This window comes from Mesoplodon mirus, assembly GCF_964341445.2.
Source record: "Mesoplodon mirus genome assembly, chromosome: 5".
Taxonomy (NCBI): Eukaryota; Metazoa; Chordata; class Mammalia; order Artiodactyla; family Ziphiidae; genus Mesoplodon; species Mesoplodon mirus.
In genome coordinates this window covers 36,928,838-36,944,753 of record NC_138980.1, presented here as the reverse complement: position 1 = coordinate 36,944,753, position 15,916 = coordinate 36,928,838, and the positions used below count along the sequence as shown (strand labels likewise).

Below are 15,916 nucleotides of genomic sequence, written 5' to 3'. Positions count from 1 at the left end.
TAGGTGTGATGTCATAACCACGGCAAGATTTCAGGGTGACCAGTGTGCTGCGTTGATGCAGGTGTTCTGAAATCCGTGTGCATCTTGTTGATGAGGACAGCATCTGAGGGGCTTCTTGGCTCAGGGCTCGTGACCCACAGACCAGGTGCTCGGGTGGATGTCCGGTCCCCCCACAGGGTGGCCGGCTTTGAGTTTGGGGGCTGCTGGCCTGGTGATTCGGGACTCCTGGTGGCCCGGCTGCTGCTTGTAAACCCTGCCCCTTGGCCTGAAAAGAGAGCAGCCCCGGCGTTCAAGGGCTGTGCCGGGGAAGGTGTGAGTGCGTGGAGGGGGCGGGAAGGAGAAGCGGCTGCCCTGAGACCCCTACCCGCACCCCCGTGCAGGGTGTCTTTGTCAGCCGGGGCTCATCTGCTTGGCTTGTTCTCAAATTAATCTTTCCCGTTGTTAATTCTTATGCCGAAGAATCTTTTTAGGAAACGAAACAAGGAAATGTTCTTCCCTTTTGGTTTCAGTTTTCAGAGTGGTATTTTCAAGATACATCAACCTCTGCCGTCCCCTCTCCCTTGGGCCCTGACCAATGCATACATGTGTTTTTATCATTTGTCCTTTGGAAGTTCAGTCACCGTGAAGGGGCTTGATGTGCTTCTGGCTTTTAGAGGTGGATGTGTTTGGTTCTGCTTCAGATGTAAAATCTCTTAGGTTTTCCGTAAAATTGGGATTTTCTAGAATTTTGAGTTTTATTATGATTTTCTTTTGAACCACTTTTAGTTTGAAACAGGGGTCAGCCAACTAAGAGGGCTGCCACCACTGCTGTTTTTGTCAATAAAGCTTTATTGGCGCTCGGCCCCGCCTGGCCCGTGCAGAGAGCTGAGGCCGCACCCGTGCTGTCCACAGCAGAGTGAAGGGGTTTGGATTGAGACCAGGTGGCCTGCAAAGTCGAACATATTTAGTATCTGGCCCTTTACAGAAAAAGTTTGCCAACCCAGACTTGAAACAAGTAATTGGAATGAATAATTCTTAAAACCTGAAGACTTTCTGACAGCCAGCAGGGTGAAACGCTAGAACGTAATGTTTATTTGACTGAATTTAAAATGCTTTTAAAATGGCTAACTCTTATTTCAGTACTGTTTTCACGGTTGAGGTGGTTCTGTTGCTTCGTAATTCAAAGGCTGACTTACACGTGTCACCTTCAGAAGGTTGATGCCAATTACGTAAACGGGGTGAGGTTGAACCTGAAGAGTCTCCAGGGAGGTGCTCGTCACCGTGAAAACGTGCGCATCAAAATATTGACTCAGTGCCAGCTCTAAATGGGCTTCTAGAAATAACTGGCCTCCAGCTCTTCAGAGTTCGCCTGCTGCCACACTTGTGTGACAAGATCACCGGAAGGGCGCGGTCTGCGTCTAATGGCAGAGGCCGGAGGAGCCTGCGTGTCCGTCGGGGCCGCCCTCTGAGCTGCCAGGTGGGCAGCTGCCCAGTGGACACGGAGCCCTCCTCCTTTCTCTGCTGCTATGACAGCTCGGGCGTCGGGCGGGAAGGAAGCGGAGAGGCTTGGACAGCCGGCTCCATGGCCGCATGGCTCCCCGGCCCAGGGGAAACGACGGGAAGGTAGGTCTGCAAGGAGTGGCCATGACACTTCTCACAAAATGACACCTTGAGACCCTCCCAGCTTCCCCCTCTTGCTGTGATTTCAGCCCTCCCTCCTCACGCCACAGTAGCAAGAGTTGGGAAGATCTTTTCAGGTTGCCGTTGTTTTTTTCTGAGGGAGCTTTTATTTTCCCTTTTCAACTTTCTGTTTTTGAAAATTTTTTCAAATCCTCAGAAAAGTTAAAAGAATGGTACTGTGGACCCTTGGGTATCCTTCACCTGGCTTCACCGTTACCATTTTTATCATAAATGCCAGAAACGCTCAACTATAAGTTGCACCCACCTGACAGTTTTCCCCTAAATACTTCAGCAGGCGCCTCCTAGGAATTCTTCTCCATGGCCCCAGTGCCATGGGCACGCCTGAGAAAATGATCATTAATTCAGAAGTGCTCTCTAATATATAGTCCACATTGAAATTTTCCTAATTGTCACCTAGGTCTCCCATACAGCTATTTTTTGAGCCACTTTTTGATCCACAAAGATCAAGAAGTCCCGTTGTCAACTGTGGGAGCATTACCTTCTTTCAGTGAATGATCTCTAAACCACCAGTGCCCCAGTGGGATGCATTCCAAGAGCCCACGGCCCCCTTCAAAGTCTTTGAAATCAAAAAGAAGAAAATTAGGCTGCCAGCCCAGGCGTTTTGGTGTTGGTTTGGTGACAGAGACACACAGGATTTTCCGTCAGGCCCATAGACAGTTGGAGTTGCATTTGCAGCAAACCACAGATTGGTGGTGGTGGCCTGCCGGTGACGTCCCTTGGTCTCAGGACAAGTCATCAAATCCTCCCACTGTTCCGTGTTAGAGCATCGGGCAGCAGCGGAACTCCAGTCCTGACACCCGAAACGCAAACCTGGAGCCAGACTGACAGCACAGGAACTGTCTCTACTGTGTTCCTGTTCTTGAGCTTCCTCAAGATGGCGCTCTTCACAAAAATGCTTGCGTTTCCATCCATTTGTGTTTTAGGGGCAAAAATAAAACCTTTTCTTAACTGCCTTGAATGGAGACAGACAGGTTTTTTCTCTTTAACGTGAAGAGAATTTGAATCTCCTTCCATAGTTTGTTTCACTGTTTGTGACGACTGAACGTTTCTTTCATTTACTTTATTTTCCAAATATTTGCTAATCTGAAGGCAGAAGATTTTGGGGTTGCACTGGCAGGATAATGTCCATTTAGCAAAAAGGCAGAAAGCAGTTACAACAGCAGTTGGGCAGAAAACAGGGTGTCACCAACAACACTGGAAGCTTACTGTGTGTGTAACAAGCGTACGCTGTATGCGTGGTTTTTTTGTCAGCCACGTATATTTTAGGATGATGTCAAAGCCTGCCAAAATCTCGAAGTCCGATTTTAACAAACATGTTGAAAAACTACAGGCTCTATCTTGGTTCCTTAGAGCTTACTCAGACCCAAGGAGAAAATGCTGGAATAGCATTTGTATTTCTTTTTGGTCCTCCGACGTTGGCTTCATCTCTAGTCTGCCATGCCATGAGGGCATTTCAACATTTATATTCGAAAAGCAGGGATTTAAAAAAAAAATCCAAGTGGTTCTGAACAGAGATAGGCAATTTCCCCTAGAGCTCTGGGTTTCATTTTCTCTCTAAAATGGTGTTAAATCTCTAGCCATAAAGTAGCAGCAGACTGGTGCATGGACCAACCTCGGTGCCTTGGACAGGTTTGAGGGGCGGCCTGGGAAGGAGGGCCTTTTATGTCTTTGGCTCTCCCCTGCATAGGAAGAGTCAATTTGGGTGGCTTTTTTAAATGTATGGATGAGTTGTGTTGCTTTTGCTTTTTCCTAAGAATGTTTGAAAGTTCTCTTAAAATCCTCTGTGTAGTTCCTTTCATCTAGCAGGCTCACACATTTAAAAATAGTCCCAAGTCCTATCTAAAGAGGTTTCAGTCACTTCACAGGCAGGAAGAACACAGCTGTGTCTGCAGGGAGACAGGGTGGCCCCGTGGTCTTTTAGTTCACAACGCGAGAGAAACGTGTGGTGGACGATGCCAGGCGGGAGGCTTGGGGACCGGAGCCCACGTATTTATTCCAGGACACCAGCTTTGTAACGCACCTCTCAAGAAGAGTCTTGGCCACGGAGCCCTCGGCCCATGGAAGCCCCTTCAGAATCCCAAGAACCACCTCAAAGGATGCCGGAGGGGGGTGTCTGTGCTTTTGAGGACGAAGACTTCGGGGACCGGCTTCCCCTTCCCCTGGCTGTTTTCTAGATAAGCCCTGGCCCGGGATGTGCGGGGGGAGCCTGGGAGAATTCTAGGCCGAGGGGCTCCCTCCTCCAGCCGGAGCCCCACCCACCTGTCCGTTGATACAAAACTGGCTCTCTGTGTGTCTGCCAGCTTGCGGGGTCACCCCACACCTGCGCTCACCGAGCAAGAAAGCGTTCCCTTCCTCTCGGGTTTAAGCGGCAGAGATGGGAAGGTGCTGGCGGGGCCGCAGCCAGTGCAGAAGCCCTGGCCCCCGCCGCCCTGGCTCTCCCAGTGGCCAGACAGGGTACTGGCGCCCACCTCCCCTCACGAGTATGTTTGAGTGGATGGGTTATTAAGCCCTGGGGACAGTTTGACACAATTGCCCCTGTTCCCCTCTGCTAGAGGCACCGCCCCTGTCTTGGTCACAGGGGTGTGTTTCCTCAGTCGCTGCCATCGGCAGAGGGTCTCTGTGCCACAGGGGCCACCTTGCAGTTTTCAGAAGGAGGGTCCAACTTCTTGCACACCTCAGAGCTCCCTGCCAGGTCCGACAGCAGCAGGTCCGCGCTCACTGCCCTTCTGTCAGTGTGGAGGGCTGGCTCTGTGGAGCGGAACACGGTAGCATGTGCCAGCTCTCTTGGCCTGACCTCCCGGGCAGGAGCTGCTAAAGGCCGAGCATCTCCAGACCTTCCCCTGCCCTCATCCCCTGCCCCGCGTTGCTGGCTTTATCTACATTGAAGGAAAATTGTCTTTTTTGCTCCCAGTCCTCTGCAGAGCAAAAAGACTTGTCGGATTCGGGAGAGGAGCCTCGGGGGGAGGCTGAGGCCCCCCACCATGGCACGGGTCACCCCGAGTCAGCTGGTGAGCATGCCCTAGAGCTTCCTGCCCCCGCTAGTGCTTCAGCCAGCGCTCCTGAAGCCCAGCTTCTTCCTTTTCCACGAGAACTGGCAGGGGTAAGTCCACCTCCACCCGGCATCCCACGGCCCGGGGCTCCCAACCCAGACTGGCCCCTTTCCCTCCGGGCCCCTCAGATCCACACCCCAGGTTGTCAGCAGCTGATGATAACTGAAAAAACGACAAAGGCCCTCTTCAGCTCCCTTTAATTCCTGCTGCCAAAAAGTCAGGAAAGAGGAAGTCCCCTTTTACATTGAGACTTTTCTAGTTGGGGGAACATTTACCCATAGCCAGAAGCTAGTCTTGGTTCCTGAAAGAGGCGAGGGGTCAAAAGAGGAATTGAGTAGTGGGGTAGAACCTTCCACATCAAATTCGGCCCCTTCTCCCTCCTTCCATTTTTCCTTCTCCTCTCCCTGAATTTGGGCATTCAAGTTCAGTTACCTTAGAAACACGAAAGGCTCCGGCTTCCTTGACCTATAGGAAAAGGTGTCCACTGCAGATTGCTTTGCAAGACCGGTTGTGTTTGGACTGTGGTTGGGCTGTGAACTGCTTGTCTTCAATCAAAGCAGGAAGAAGAAGAGACTCTTCCTTTGAATCCAGAGGGAATCCCTTGAACCCTTTATCTTTGTATTCAGAAGGCTTTTGAAGATTATAGGTGGAGAAGATTGTGAGCTCTCCAGAACAAGAAATGTCTTGAGTTTTTGGAGTTTGATAAATTGGGAAAGGTAAACATTAGCCTACATTCAGGATCGAAACCTTGTCCTCTCGGTACCTAGTGCCAGAGTCCCCCATTCTCATGACAGGGAAAAATGACTCTCAAGAAGACAGAGGATCCCGCTCTGCCACACTGAACCCTGGGCAGCCTTGCAGGGTGTCACAATCCCAGGGCTTTAGCGGTTCCCCGTGTCCCATCACCAGTCTTCTGTGTCCTTAAGGAAGCCGCTAAAATTCAGTTAGAGCCACCAAACCCTGGGATATGCAGGAAGAAGTGGTACTCAGCCAAGGTGAGGTTGGAGCCAAACTTTAACATTCTGGAGGAATCGGTGTGTGGTGGGAAAAGAAGGCTTTCCCTGTGTGGGGCGGGGTATGGGGGAGTCCCACGTGGCATAGAAGTGGGCTTGGGGTAAGGAAGCCCACAAGAGGTTCCGGCCCGAGGTGCTTACACCAGGGAGTTCTGGGAGCGTAGTCCTCACACGAGGGCTGACAGCAAGAATTCAGAGGCATTTCAGCTTTGGAGGTTGGAGGCTGGAACCTTCTCCCAAATTGGGCATCATGAGTTTCATGCCTTCGGCCTTTGCAAGTCCACGTTTTCAGTTCCCTGAGGACAGGTGATCTTTGTGCGGATCTGCCCAGGAGACTGGGCCCTTCTGCTGCTGCCTGGGTTGAAAAGCACAGTTTACGGAGCATCTCCTGCTGAAGAGGTCGAGGGTTTTCAGTGGAGGGTGGCAAACAGTAGAGGCTGTGTCACGGCAACTGCCCTTCCAGAAGCAAGGCTCTTTCGGGCCCCTTACTTCTAATGACCACTTGGTGAGACGGGGCCTGTGCAGGAAGCACCCTGGGGGCCTCGCCTTCGGGCTGTGGCCGGTCCAGATGGTGATTTCTGAGGCCTGGCCGGTGGAGCTCGGCTCCTCAATTCTTTTGGACTGTGGGTCAGAGACTCTAATTCCGAGACATTCAAGCAGTGCCCCAACTGGCAAATGCAAGGTCAAGCGCGATGGCAGGGAGCCTGGTGACGGTTGTTATGTCACGTGGGAGAGAGTCGGGGCTGGGGGAAGCAGTTTCTGAATGTACCAGCATCGCAGCCAAGGCCGTGCCTGTGACATACACACACGTAACTGTGGGGATCCCAGTTCTGTCAGAAGTCCCAGCAGCGCAACCATCACATCACTTGTGACAGCTCTGAGCCAACCAGGGCTTTCTCTGCTGATTAGGCATCAAGGCAAAGTAACCTTTGTTTTTTAGGTCAACTAGGGCATAGATCAAGGCAGATGGAACCTGAGCCCAGCTTCTTCCCGAGCTGAGATGTTTCTATGGCTAACTCGGACTAGTTGCTTTTGCATCAGAGCAGATTTGGAGCTTGCTCGGTACCACACTGGAGTTCAGGACACACCCACATGTTACCTGACAGGTCTCATCCCTCACGTTTAGTGTCTTCTTTATTCCACGATCCCTTGGGCAAGTGTAAAGCTGCAAATTCTTTATAATAAATAGTGGCTCGCTGAATTGTTGCCTATAAAGGGCCCTTATCGTCTTTCAGTCTCATCAGAACTCTGGCCATTGAAGACTCAGTACCAGGAAAAAGTCTCAATATATCAGACTTCCTGGCTCTCACAAGGCAGCTTGAAGGAGACCAAACCGCATCCAGATTAAGTTGTCCGTTTGATCTGGAGACAGCGAGCGTTCCCAATGCTCACTTGGAGGCTGGCTGAAGTCTACCAGACTGAAGCTCTGCACCAAGGCACTGCCGAGCCTGAAATATGTTTATGAGACCCACCAGGAAGCTCAGAAAGAGTCTGGACCCAGCCCCTCATCCTCTGGCATCTGCACGGGGTTTGACCCTCGTTCTGCCCCACCCCTGCCCAGCTTTCACATCTTGGGAGGCCACCTCTCTTTTTCTTTTTTCGATGTCTGCCTTTTTGGTAAAAATCTCTGAGCTGGTTCCCTCAGTTACAGAATAAACAGCAGTGAATCTGCCTGTGGTCCACATGAAGGCAAGGACACCCCTTAAGTGACTTTTTTTTTTTTTTTTTTTTTCTTTTTGCGGTATGCGGCCTCTCACTGTTGTGGCCTCTCCCGTTGCGGAGCACAGGCTCCGGATGCGCAGGCCCAGCGGCCGTGGCTCACAGGCCCAGCCGCTCCGCGGCATATGGGATCCTCCCAGACCGGGGCACGAACCCGTATCCCCTGCATCGGCAGGCGGACTCTCAACCACTGCGCCACCAGGGAGGCCCCCCTTAAGTGACTTTTAATCCCAGGCGTCCATTTTCCTGCAGCCCCAGCAGTGGGCTTTCTAAAATTTATTTATTTATTTATTTATTTATTTTATTTTTGGCTGCGTTGGGTCATCGTTGCCATGCGCGGGCTCTCTCTCGTTGCAGCGAGCGGGGACTACTCTTTGTTGTGGTGCACGGGCTTCTCATTGCAGTGGCTTCTCTTGTTGAGGAGCACGGGCTCTAGGTGCGTGGGCTTCAGTAGTTGTGGCGCACGGTCTTAGTTGCTCCGCGGCATGTGGGATCTTCCTGGACCAGGGCTCGAACCCGTGTCCCCTGCACTGGCAGGCAGATTCTTAACCACTGCGCTACCAGGGAAGTCCAGCAGCGGGCTTTCTAACTGGGCTGTCCAAATGGGGAATCACTGAGTCCCAGGCAGGCCAAACGGTGTCTGGCATTTTCTGGAAGGAATTTCCCTGACATGGTCTTGCTTTCTGGTCTTTTCCGGGAGGTCAGGAAGGCAGCACCATTCATTCCTGCTCACTGCCCATTTGTCTGTGTCTGTGTCTCAGCTCCGTCCCCTCCTCCTGGACTGGCCTGGCAGCCTTGTCCTCTCGAGGCCACACCAGGCAGCCTCATGAGAGCCATGTTTGGGGGGGGAAGGGTTCAAGCCTTAGCAAAGTGAACGATCGTAATTTTCTTTTTTTTTTTACAGTCATAATTGTATTTATTAACTTTTATTGAAATATCGTTGATTTACAATGTTGTGTTGGTTTCAGGTGTACAGCAGAGTGATTCAGTTAACGATTGTAATTTTCATTGTTTCATCCTTTACACCAAGACCAGAAGCTTCTCACGCCTGTGGCCCCATCCTGGGTTAGGCGTTCCCTCCTATTTTGTACTTGGCAACAGGGACTTACGCACCTCACAGGATGAGCTGCTTCCCCTGAGGTTCCAGCATCTTCTGAGGGGAGAGGACTGCGCTGCCTGCCCCGCCCGCTGGTGGGACTCAGGCCACCTTGCGGCGCGCAGTCAGGGCGGGCTTGCTCGCTAGGCCGCGGCCTGGCCGCCGTCCACTTCATTCATTCACCAGTGCCAGAAAAATAAGTTGAAGTGTTCTCTTTGGTCTTCTTTCTCTTCAGCCTCCTCATGCAAGTGTTCGTTGGGCATATTTTCGTCGTGGCATCCCTAAAGGGTGCTGGTCCCAGCGTCCCCGGGGTGTCATCCTGAAGCCCCAATCCTTGAGTGGTGGCTTCTGCTGTGGGAAGAAGCGGAGGAGGAAATAGGGCTTCCACACCCTGCTCTGTCCTCGCTCCTCCCCAGAGGCACAGATCCTGAAAGCCTGCTCTTAAAATCCTCCTCACAGGAGTCCCTGGAGCAGTGGCTCCTGAGCTTTGGCTGCAGCCTTCTGGGCTCCAAGGAGTTGGGATTGCAAGGCCTGACTCCATGTGTGTCCCAGGCATTGTTCTAGACTGACCCCTGAAGAGCTGTTCCCTTGGCTGGGGCGAGGGGTGGCCCCCAGACCACTTTGACGTGGAAGAGGTCCTGCCCCCCAGGCTGCTGTGTCCTAGGACAGTGTCTGTGGAGCTGGCATTGGCCTTGTGTGGGTTGAAGGGGAGCTGCTGCACACCAGGCCTTTTCCTGCTTTGGGGGAAGACAGCACGAGGCAGCCAGGCCCAGATGGCAAGCGCAGGCCTTCCCCGGCAGGAGCAGGAGGCAGGCTGCTTCTCGCATGAGCAGTGGTGGAGGGTTTTTAGCTGTCAAGTAGGCTCCAAAGGCAAGCAGAAATGACTTCGCTTTGCAGTCTGTCTTCCTGCTTCCTTGCCCTAGTTCCTATTGAGGAGAGTTGCTGGCGTCACTTTCCTCACTGTTTCTGAGTCGGCTGTTTCAGATCCACCAGGAAGTTCCAGCAGCCTCTGGAAGGTCCTTCCAGTTGGGGAATCTTCCTGTGCTGTCCTTTGCAGGCCTTAGCCTCCCAGCTTTTCCAGGACCAAGAGGCCTGCCACATGCCTGTGGGGTGGGTCTTAGAATAGACTAGGAGCATGGATTTGAGGGTCTCCAGGGGTCGGGGGTCTAGGAGTCTCTGATCTTGTCTGGCCAGGTGCCCTTTCTTCTCCAGGTCACCAAAGGGGCTGTGGCAGAGGACAGGCTCTATTTGTGCAGTAGATACTTGGCTGAGCGTCTTTTGTGCAGTGTCCTGGGTGTGGGGTGTATGAGCTGTGAGCAGAACAGACAGGGTAGGGCCTCATGGTAGCAGGAGACAAACAATAGGTAGACACATTATATCACACCCAACTGTGATGCACAAAACAGGGCAGAGGCCCGAGAGAGGCTGGAGGGTAGGGTGGAGAGGAGCTGTTCCTGCTTGCTGGGCGATGGGGTAGCCTGTGAGCAGGGGTTCACCCTGGAGGTGGTCAGGGACGGCTGTGCAAGTAGCACGTGAAGAAGGAACACTGAGGCAGGAACAGGGTTGACATGTTCAGGAAACAGGAAGGAGACAGCAAGGCTAGGGTGTGATGGACGAAGGGGGCCCAGTGCTGCAGGAGGCTGCCCGGCCTCAGCAGTCCTGGGCCCCAAGAGGCGGGGCTGCAGGCCCTGAGGTCTGGGTACTTTTCTGGAGAAGGGCTCCTAGCACCCATCAAATTTTCAAGGAGACCCAGATCCCTGAGAGGTTTGGGGTGTCACTGGCAGAGGCGAGGAAGTTAAGTGTTGTTAAAAGTGCCCCAAAATACACGAAGCAAAAACTGACAGAATGAAGGGGGAGAATAGACAATCCAGTACATTGTTGGAGACCTCAGTGCTCCACATTCATGTTCAGGTGCTAGAACGTCCAGACAGAAGCAGGACGAGGACAGAGAGCACTTCAGCAGCTGCAGGGTACACGGTCCTCTCAGGGGCATGCAGGAAGCTGCAGGATGGACCACTCACTAGGCCACAAAACAAGTCTCAGTAGATTTAAAAGGATTGAAATCACACAGTCTTCTCTGACCACGATGGAATAAAATTAGAAATCCATAGCAGAAGGAATGCTCGGAAATTCACACATGTGGAAATTAACCTAGCTAGCCAAGAGGAAAGGCGGGGGTCCTCTTGAGATTGAGGTGACAGAGAACTGTCCTCCCCAGCAGCTGAGAAACAGGAGGACACTCTGGCCTCACAGCTTTCGGGTCCGTTGCTCTGTGTGTAACTTGGGGGACATGTGCCTTGGCGGCTTCTCCATGGCCCATGGAGTGCCTGGAATCCGGCTGCTTCCACTGAACACAGGCCAGTCGAGCCCCACCGTGTGCTGGGGCCATACCCTCCTGGAACTTAGAGGCTAGAGGGGGACCCTGACACCGACCCATGACTGGAGTGAGAGCCATGGAGAAGTGCAGGGAGCGGTGAGGCCATGGCCTGAGGGATTTTCATCTGGGGGGCAAGGGAAGGGACGGTGTCCGTGGGTGAGGGAGCAGTGTCTACAGAGGCAGGGGGCTGGCCATTTTCCAGGTGCCAGAAGTTATTCAGGAAGCAGTGGATCCCACAGGCCCCAGAGGCTGCCATGGGTGGGTTTGGGAGAGTTGAGATGCTTGTTGAGTGAAAAGGCGGGGGGGTTGGGGGGAGAGTCGAGGATGGGACTTGAGGGCGAGGACTGGGCTGGGCTGGGGATGGCTGGGCCTGCTGTGGAGGAGTAGGAGGGAGGGGCCTGGAGCCTGTGCCTTCATGGTGTCACCCAGGGCAGGGGAGCATCCGAGGGGAGCATCCGAGAGGAGCACCCGATGTTCTGGTGACACGGCTCCGTTCTGTCAGATGCCAGCCTGGGCCCCGTAGAATGACAGCACTGCAAGAGCACCTCTCTGGGCCCCCCATGCTAAGACCCTCTTCTCCACCCCTCCAAGGGTCCCCTGGTCCCTCACCTGGCTCTCCCACCTCCCCCAGCACTGCCCCGAAGTATGACATCCCGAGGGGGTGAGCTGGCTGTCCACGCGGCGCTGCCTGCTTAGCCCACTGACCCCCTGCACCTCCCTCCTTACAGAGGAAGCGCTGGCCCCACCATTTTCCAAGTGAGGAAGTGGAAGCTTGGTCCGGTGAAATAATTTGCCCCGTGTTTCAGGTTTAGGACATGCAGAGCTAGGAGAAGCTGACTAGGCTTGGCAAGCCTTCGAGAGCAGGATTTAGTGCCTTCATGCTCTGAGCTCGAGCCCTGGCCACTGTTTTGCACTCATGTAGAGCCAGCCTGCTGGACCCTTGGGTATTTTATTTCATTTTGGGCCCCATGATATGTTCACGTATTGAGCCCCTGTTGTGTTAGGAGGGTTTCGCGTTTCCCAGGCTTTTTTTTTTTTTTTTTTGCGGTACGCGGGCCTCTCACTGTTGTGGCCTCTCCCGTTGCGGAGCACAGGCTCCGGACGTGCAGGCTCAGCGGCCATGGCTCACGGGCCCAGCCGCTCCACGGCATGTGGGATCTTCCCAGACCGGGGCACGAACCTGTGTCCCCTGCATCGGCAGGTGGACTCTCAACCACTGTGCCACCACGGAAGCCCTCCCAGGCATTTTGGTGGATGGTCTCTGATGCGGGGGTTGGGGGGCAAGGCCAGGTTGGGGTCCTTTTCTTACCGTCCAGGCTCTCACTGTCCTTTAGTATGGGTCTGCAAACTCTGCCCCCCGCCTGTTTTTGTCCAGCCTGCAAGCTAAGATGGTGTTTTAAAGGATTGTAAAAACAAAATAAAGAATGTACAACGTGTGGCCCGAATGGGGCCTGTGAAGCTGAAAATACCTTCTGGCCCTTTACAGGGAAAGTGCTGCCCCAGCTCTAGGAGGTCCCCCGGCTCCTCGTCTGCAGTTTTCTTATTTACAGCAGTTACTGCTTTTACACGCAGCTTTGCAGCTTGCCAAGCACTTTCCCTGCATCATCTCATTTAATCCCTAACAGCTCCTCGAGGCAGGTGGTCCTCCTTTGGCTAAACTTGACTCCTGAGGGGCTTTTCTGAAAATAAGAAAATTGGCTCCCCTGCTTGCTCTTTAAACCGGTGACTCGGGGGCGGGGGTGGTGATGTTCACCCTTCAAAGTTTGCTTTTGGCTGCTTAGTTCTGAAGAATCTCAAGTCCCTGAGAGGGGATGTACAGCAGGGACTGTGTATTATCCCACATGGGGTGGGGACTCATTGTAAGCTTCTTAATTGCTCGTTCGCATTCTAAAATTAAAGGTTGTCAAGGGGGAGATTCTTCAGCCACCTTTCTCTCTCAGCTGATGATCGTTCGGTGGGTCCTGCGGTCTGAGCTGTTGTACCTGGGGATTCTGTTCTGAACACTTTGGCCCAAGGCTTCAAAGCTCTCAGCTGCTCTGGAAATAACAGCCCACCTCGAAACGGTTCCACACCATGGGGTGTGCCAGGGCCAGGAATGGGAACCACCATGACCCGGTGTCACGCAGCCAGTGTCAGCGTTCCTGCAGCCCTTCAGGGTGCAGAGAGGGTCGCTTTCCAGCTCTTGGCAAAGTGAACTTGGCCAGATCCAGTTTCACTGTTTGAATTGGGGGGCTGGGGTGGGGGAACGCCAGTTAGCTGTACCCGGTGGAGAAACACGGAAACTGATCCTGTGCTGGGAACGCGTTCCCAGCCGTTAAGAGGATTCCTTGGCACGAGGCCTGGTGAGGCAGAGGCGTGACGGTTCATGGGGGATTTTTGAGCATTAGGTTGAAAGCCTGTCTGTGACCCGGGTGACTGAGCCCAGGCCACACGCCCTCAGCACTACATTTCGGGATCCGTTTGTGGCAGAAGTCAGGAGCTGCCGGGCCCTGGGCCATGCGGCCCTCTCTGACCGCCCTTACATGTGTTCTTGTTTCAGAGGTCAGCCGGAGGCTCCAGCCCCGAAGGTGGAGAAGGTGAGGAAATCTCTCAAATGTTTCACCAGCTTTGGTTGTAAAAGCGGAAGCAGCCTGATTTTTCTCCTTCTCCTCATTTTCTGTAGATTCTGACCGAGAAGATGGAAATTACTGCCCTCCCATCAAGCGAGAAAGAACATCCTCTTTGACGCAATTCCCGCCTTCACAGTCAGGTAACAGTTGCGGCCCTTCGTTAAGACGGTGAAAGCACCTGTGTTTCCAAGCCCGCTGTTCCCCTCCAGCGCCTCACACCCCTGTCTGTCCCCTGTTGCATGTCCCGTTAGAATTAACTCAGTCTCCGTCAGGAGCGAGGCTGGAGCGTGCCCGAGGGTAGCACAGGTGCCCCCGTCTGGAGGGGTGGGACCTAGTAGACTATTAATAAGCAAGACTTGCGAAGAAATCGTCCCTCTGAAAGGGACCGTCAGGGCCCTGGTCGGGGCTCTGACCATTAAGCGCACGTCCACCTTGCAAGGGCCACTGGCCATGTGTTGACTGAAGGTGGGGGAAATGGGGTGTCTTCCTGGCCCTTCATCCATGTGCCTAGAGCCCAGTGGGCCAGTTGAGAAGCCCAGACACACACACAGACAGTACATAGGAGGGAGTCCAGTGGCCCCAGCAGGCACTTTGGTGGTGGAATACCGTGAGCTCCCCGACAAGGGGGCTTGGGGGAACCTGGAAGGGTTGGCCAGGCTGGGACCCTGTCCCTGTGGGTGTGGGTGGGCCCAAGGGCTTGGAAGCTCCAGCCTGGGGCCAGGTCTGCACACACACACAGGCCAGCAGACCAGCTGGTGGACACAGGCTGGTGCAGGAAAGAGGCGGGTTCCTGGGGTAGAGGGAGATGCTGGGACTATAGCAGGGGGCTCTGCAAGCCTGGGGACACCCCTGCGCCTTGGAGGGTGAACGCTGCGGCAGAGTTCCCCACGCCCGCCCCCAGTCCTGGCTCCGTCCACTCTGGCGTCGCCCTGTGCTGTCTGTGGTGCTGGCTTACAGACACTCTCCAGTTCCCCAGCTTGAAGTTCATTCTTGGGAATTCATGTAAAACATTTACAAGTGTGAGCCCTAAGGATATCACTTTAAGGGGAAAAAAAGACACTCCTGGAAGCTTTGTTTCTGCTTCCAAGAATAATGTGAAAGTCACAGGAACGTACAGTGCAGAAAGTGAGTGTCCTCTTACGATCATCCCTGTAACACTTGATTTCATGCCTGTTCCCTGAACACTTGTTTTGGACATTGCCTCATCCTTTTTCACAACTGCGGGAGACCCCCCTGAATAGAGGCACTGTCGTTTGCTAGCCAGGCATTGAGGAGCCTTCCGGGCGGTCTACAGTGCAGGCTGCGGTTACGTCCTTTTCTAAGGATCTCTGCACGCTTGTCACGTGAGCCTTACTACAGGAGGAGGGAGCGTCCACTTCCGGCCACTGGTCATGCTCCTTCCTGCTCACCATCCACTGCTGAACCGCACTTTGTGCATCGAGAAGGTGCAGCGGAGGAGAGAGGAGGTGGTTTGTGCTGTGACCGTAGGCTAAAGGGGTAGAGGACCAGCAGGCGTTAGCCCTCTCCTCGCGCGTCACCACCTAGGGGATGCTCAGCACCCAGCCATCAGGGGAGTGGAGCCACGAGCAGTCCCACGTTTGGAGGCCTTGGCACTGCACTCTGTTTCCACTTAGCTAGCTGCCTTCTGTCCGCACAGTTAGATCTTCAGCTCCACTGCGTTGTTGCCTGGCCCACAACCCGGGAAGCAGTTGATTTTGTAAGATCCTAGACAGGTGAGGCGAGGGGGTCTGCAGCCAGCCGAGCCCCGACTGGTGACAAGGAGCAGGGCCTGAGGCTTGGCCCCAGGGGAGACTCGGAACATCGGGTGCGTCCGCTTCCCTCCTGGCTGCTCCCACAGGGACACAAGGGCGAGGCAGGTGGCCACAGCAGGCCAGAGTCAACTGCTAGATATCAAACAGATTCAGGCCGTTCCACTGGACACCCACCTTTCTTTTGCTTTAGAAAGAGTCCCAGGATTTCACTTTTATTGGGAGTTGCCTAAGGCCACGTTCACAATGCTGACCCCCCTTCCCCAGCGGTGGGGCCTGGAGACGACCCCTCAGGTGGGAGAAGTGATCCTGTGCACGTCTGCCCTGCCTACTCACGCTGTTTTTCCTCTTGTTCCCTCCCCTGCCTGCACCTCCATGTTGACAGTATCAAAAAACAATGTTTTTATGCCATCCACCTTCTGCGAGCCATCTGCAGGCAATTCTGACTCAGAACCAGGTGAGCCCTCGCGTCCCTTTACCTTTCTCGGCTGGTCACTGGGGGTTTCCTGGGATGAAAAGCAAGGTCTTAAACGGGAATGGGTGGTTTGAAGGCAACCTTCTTTTTCAGTTCCTAAAGCTCCCCAACTCTTCACTGCACAGCTT

At 53.8% G+C, this 15,916-nt stretch overlaps 1 protein-coding gene across 7 annotated transcripts in view; it reads left to right on the top strand.

Moving 5' to 3' along the window:
* Nucleotides 1-15,916, top strand: part of RANBP3 (RAN binding protein 3) — a 54,736-nt gene that overhangs the window by 19,127 nt on the left and 19,693 nt on the right. For 2 of the 7 annotated variants that reach the window (XM_082622738.1, XM_082622739.1), the window contains exons 3-6: nucleotides 4,592-4,780; nucleotides 13,475-13,511; nucleotides 13,598-13,684; nucleotides 15,699-15,770. In XM_082622738.1, coding sequence (XP_082478864.1) covers nucleotides 4,592-4,780; nucleotides 13,475-13,511; nucleotides 13,598-13,684; nucleotides 15,699-15,770 — 385 coding nt within the window. The remainder of the gene's footprint in view (nucleotides 1-4,591; nucleotides 4,781-13,474; nucleotides 13,512-13,597; nucleotides 13,685-15,698; nucleotides 15,771-15,916) is intronic. The other 5 variants (XM_082622740.1, XM_082622741.1, XM_082622743.1 and 2 more) reach the window with 3 other exon arrangements.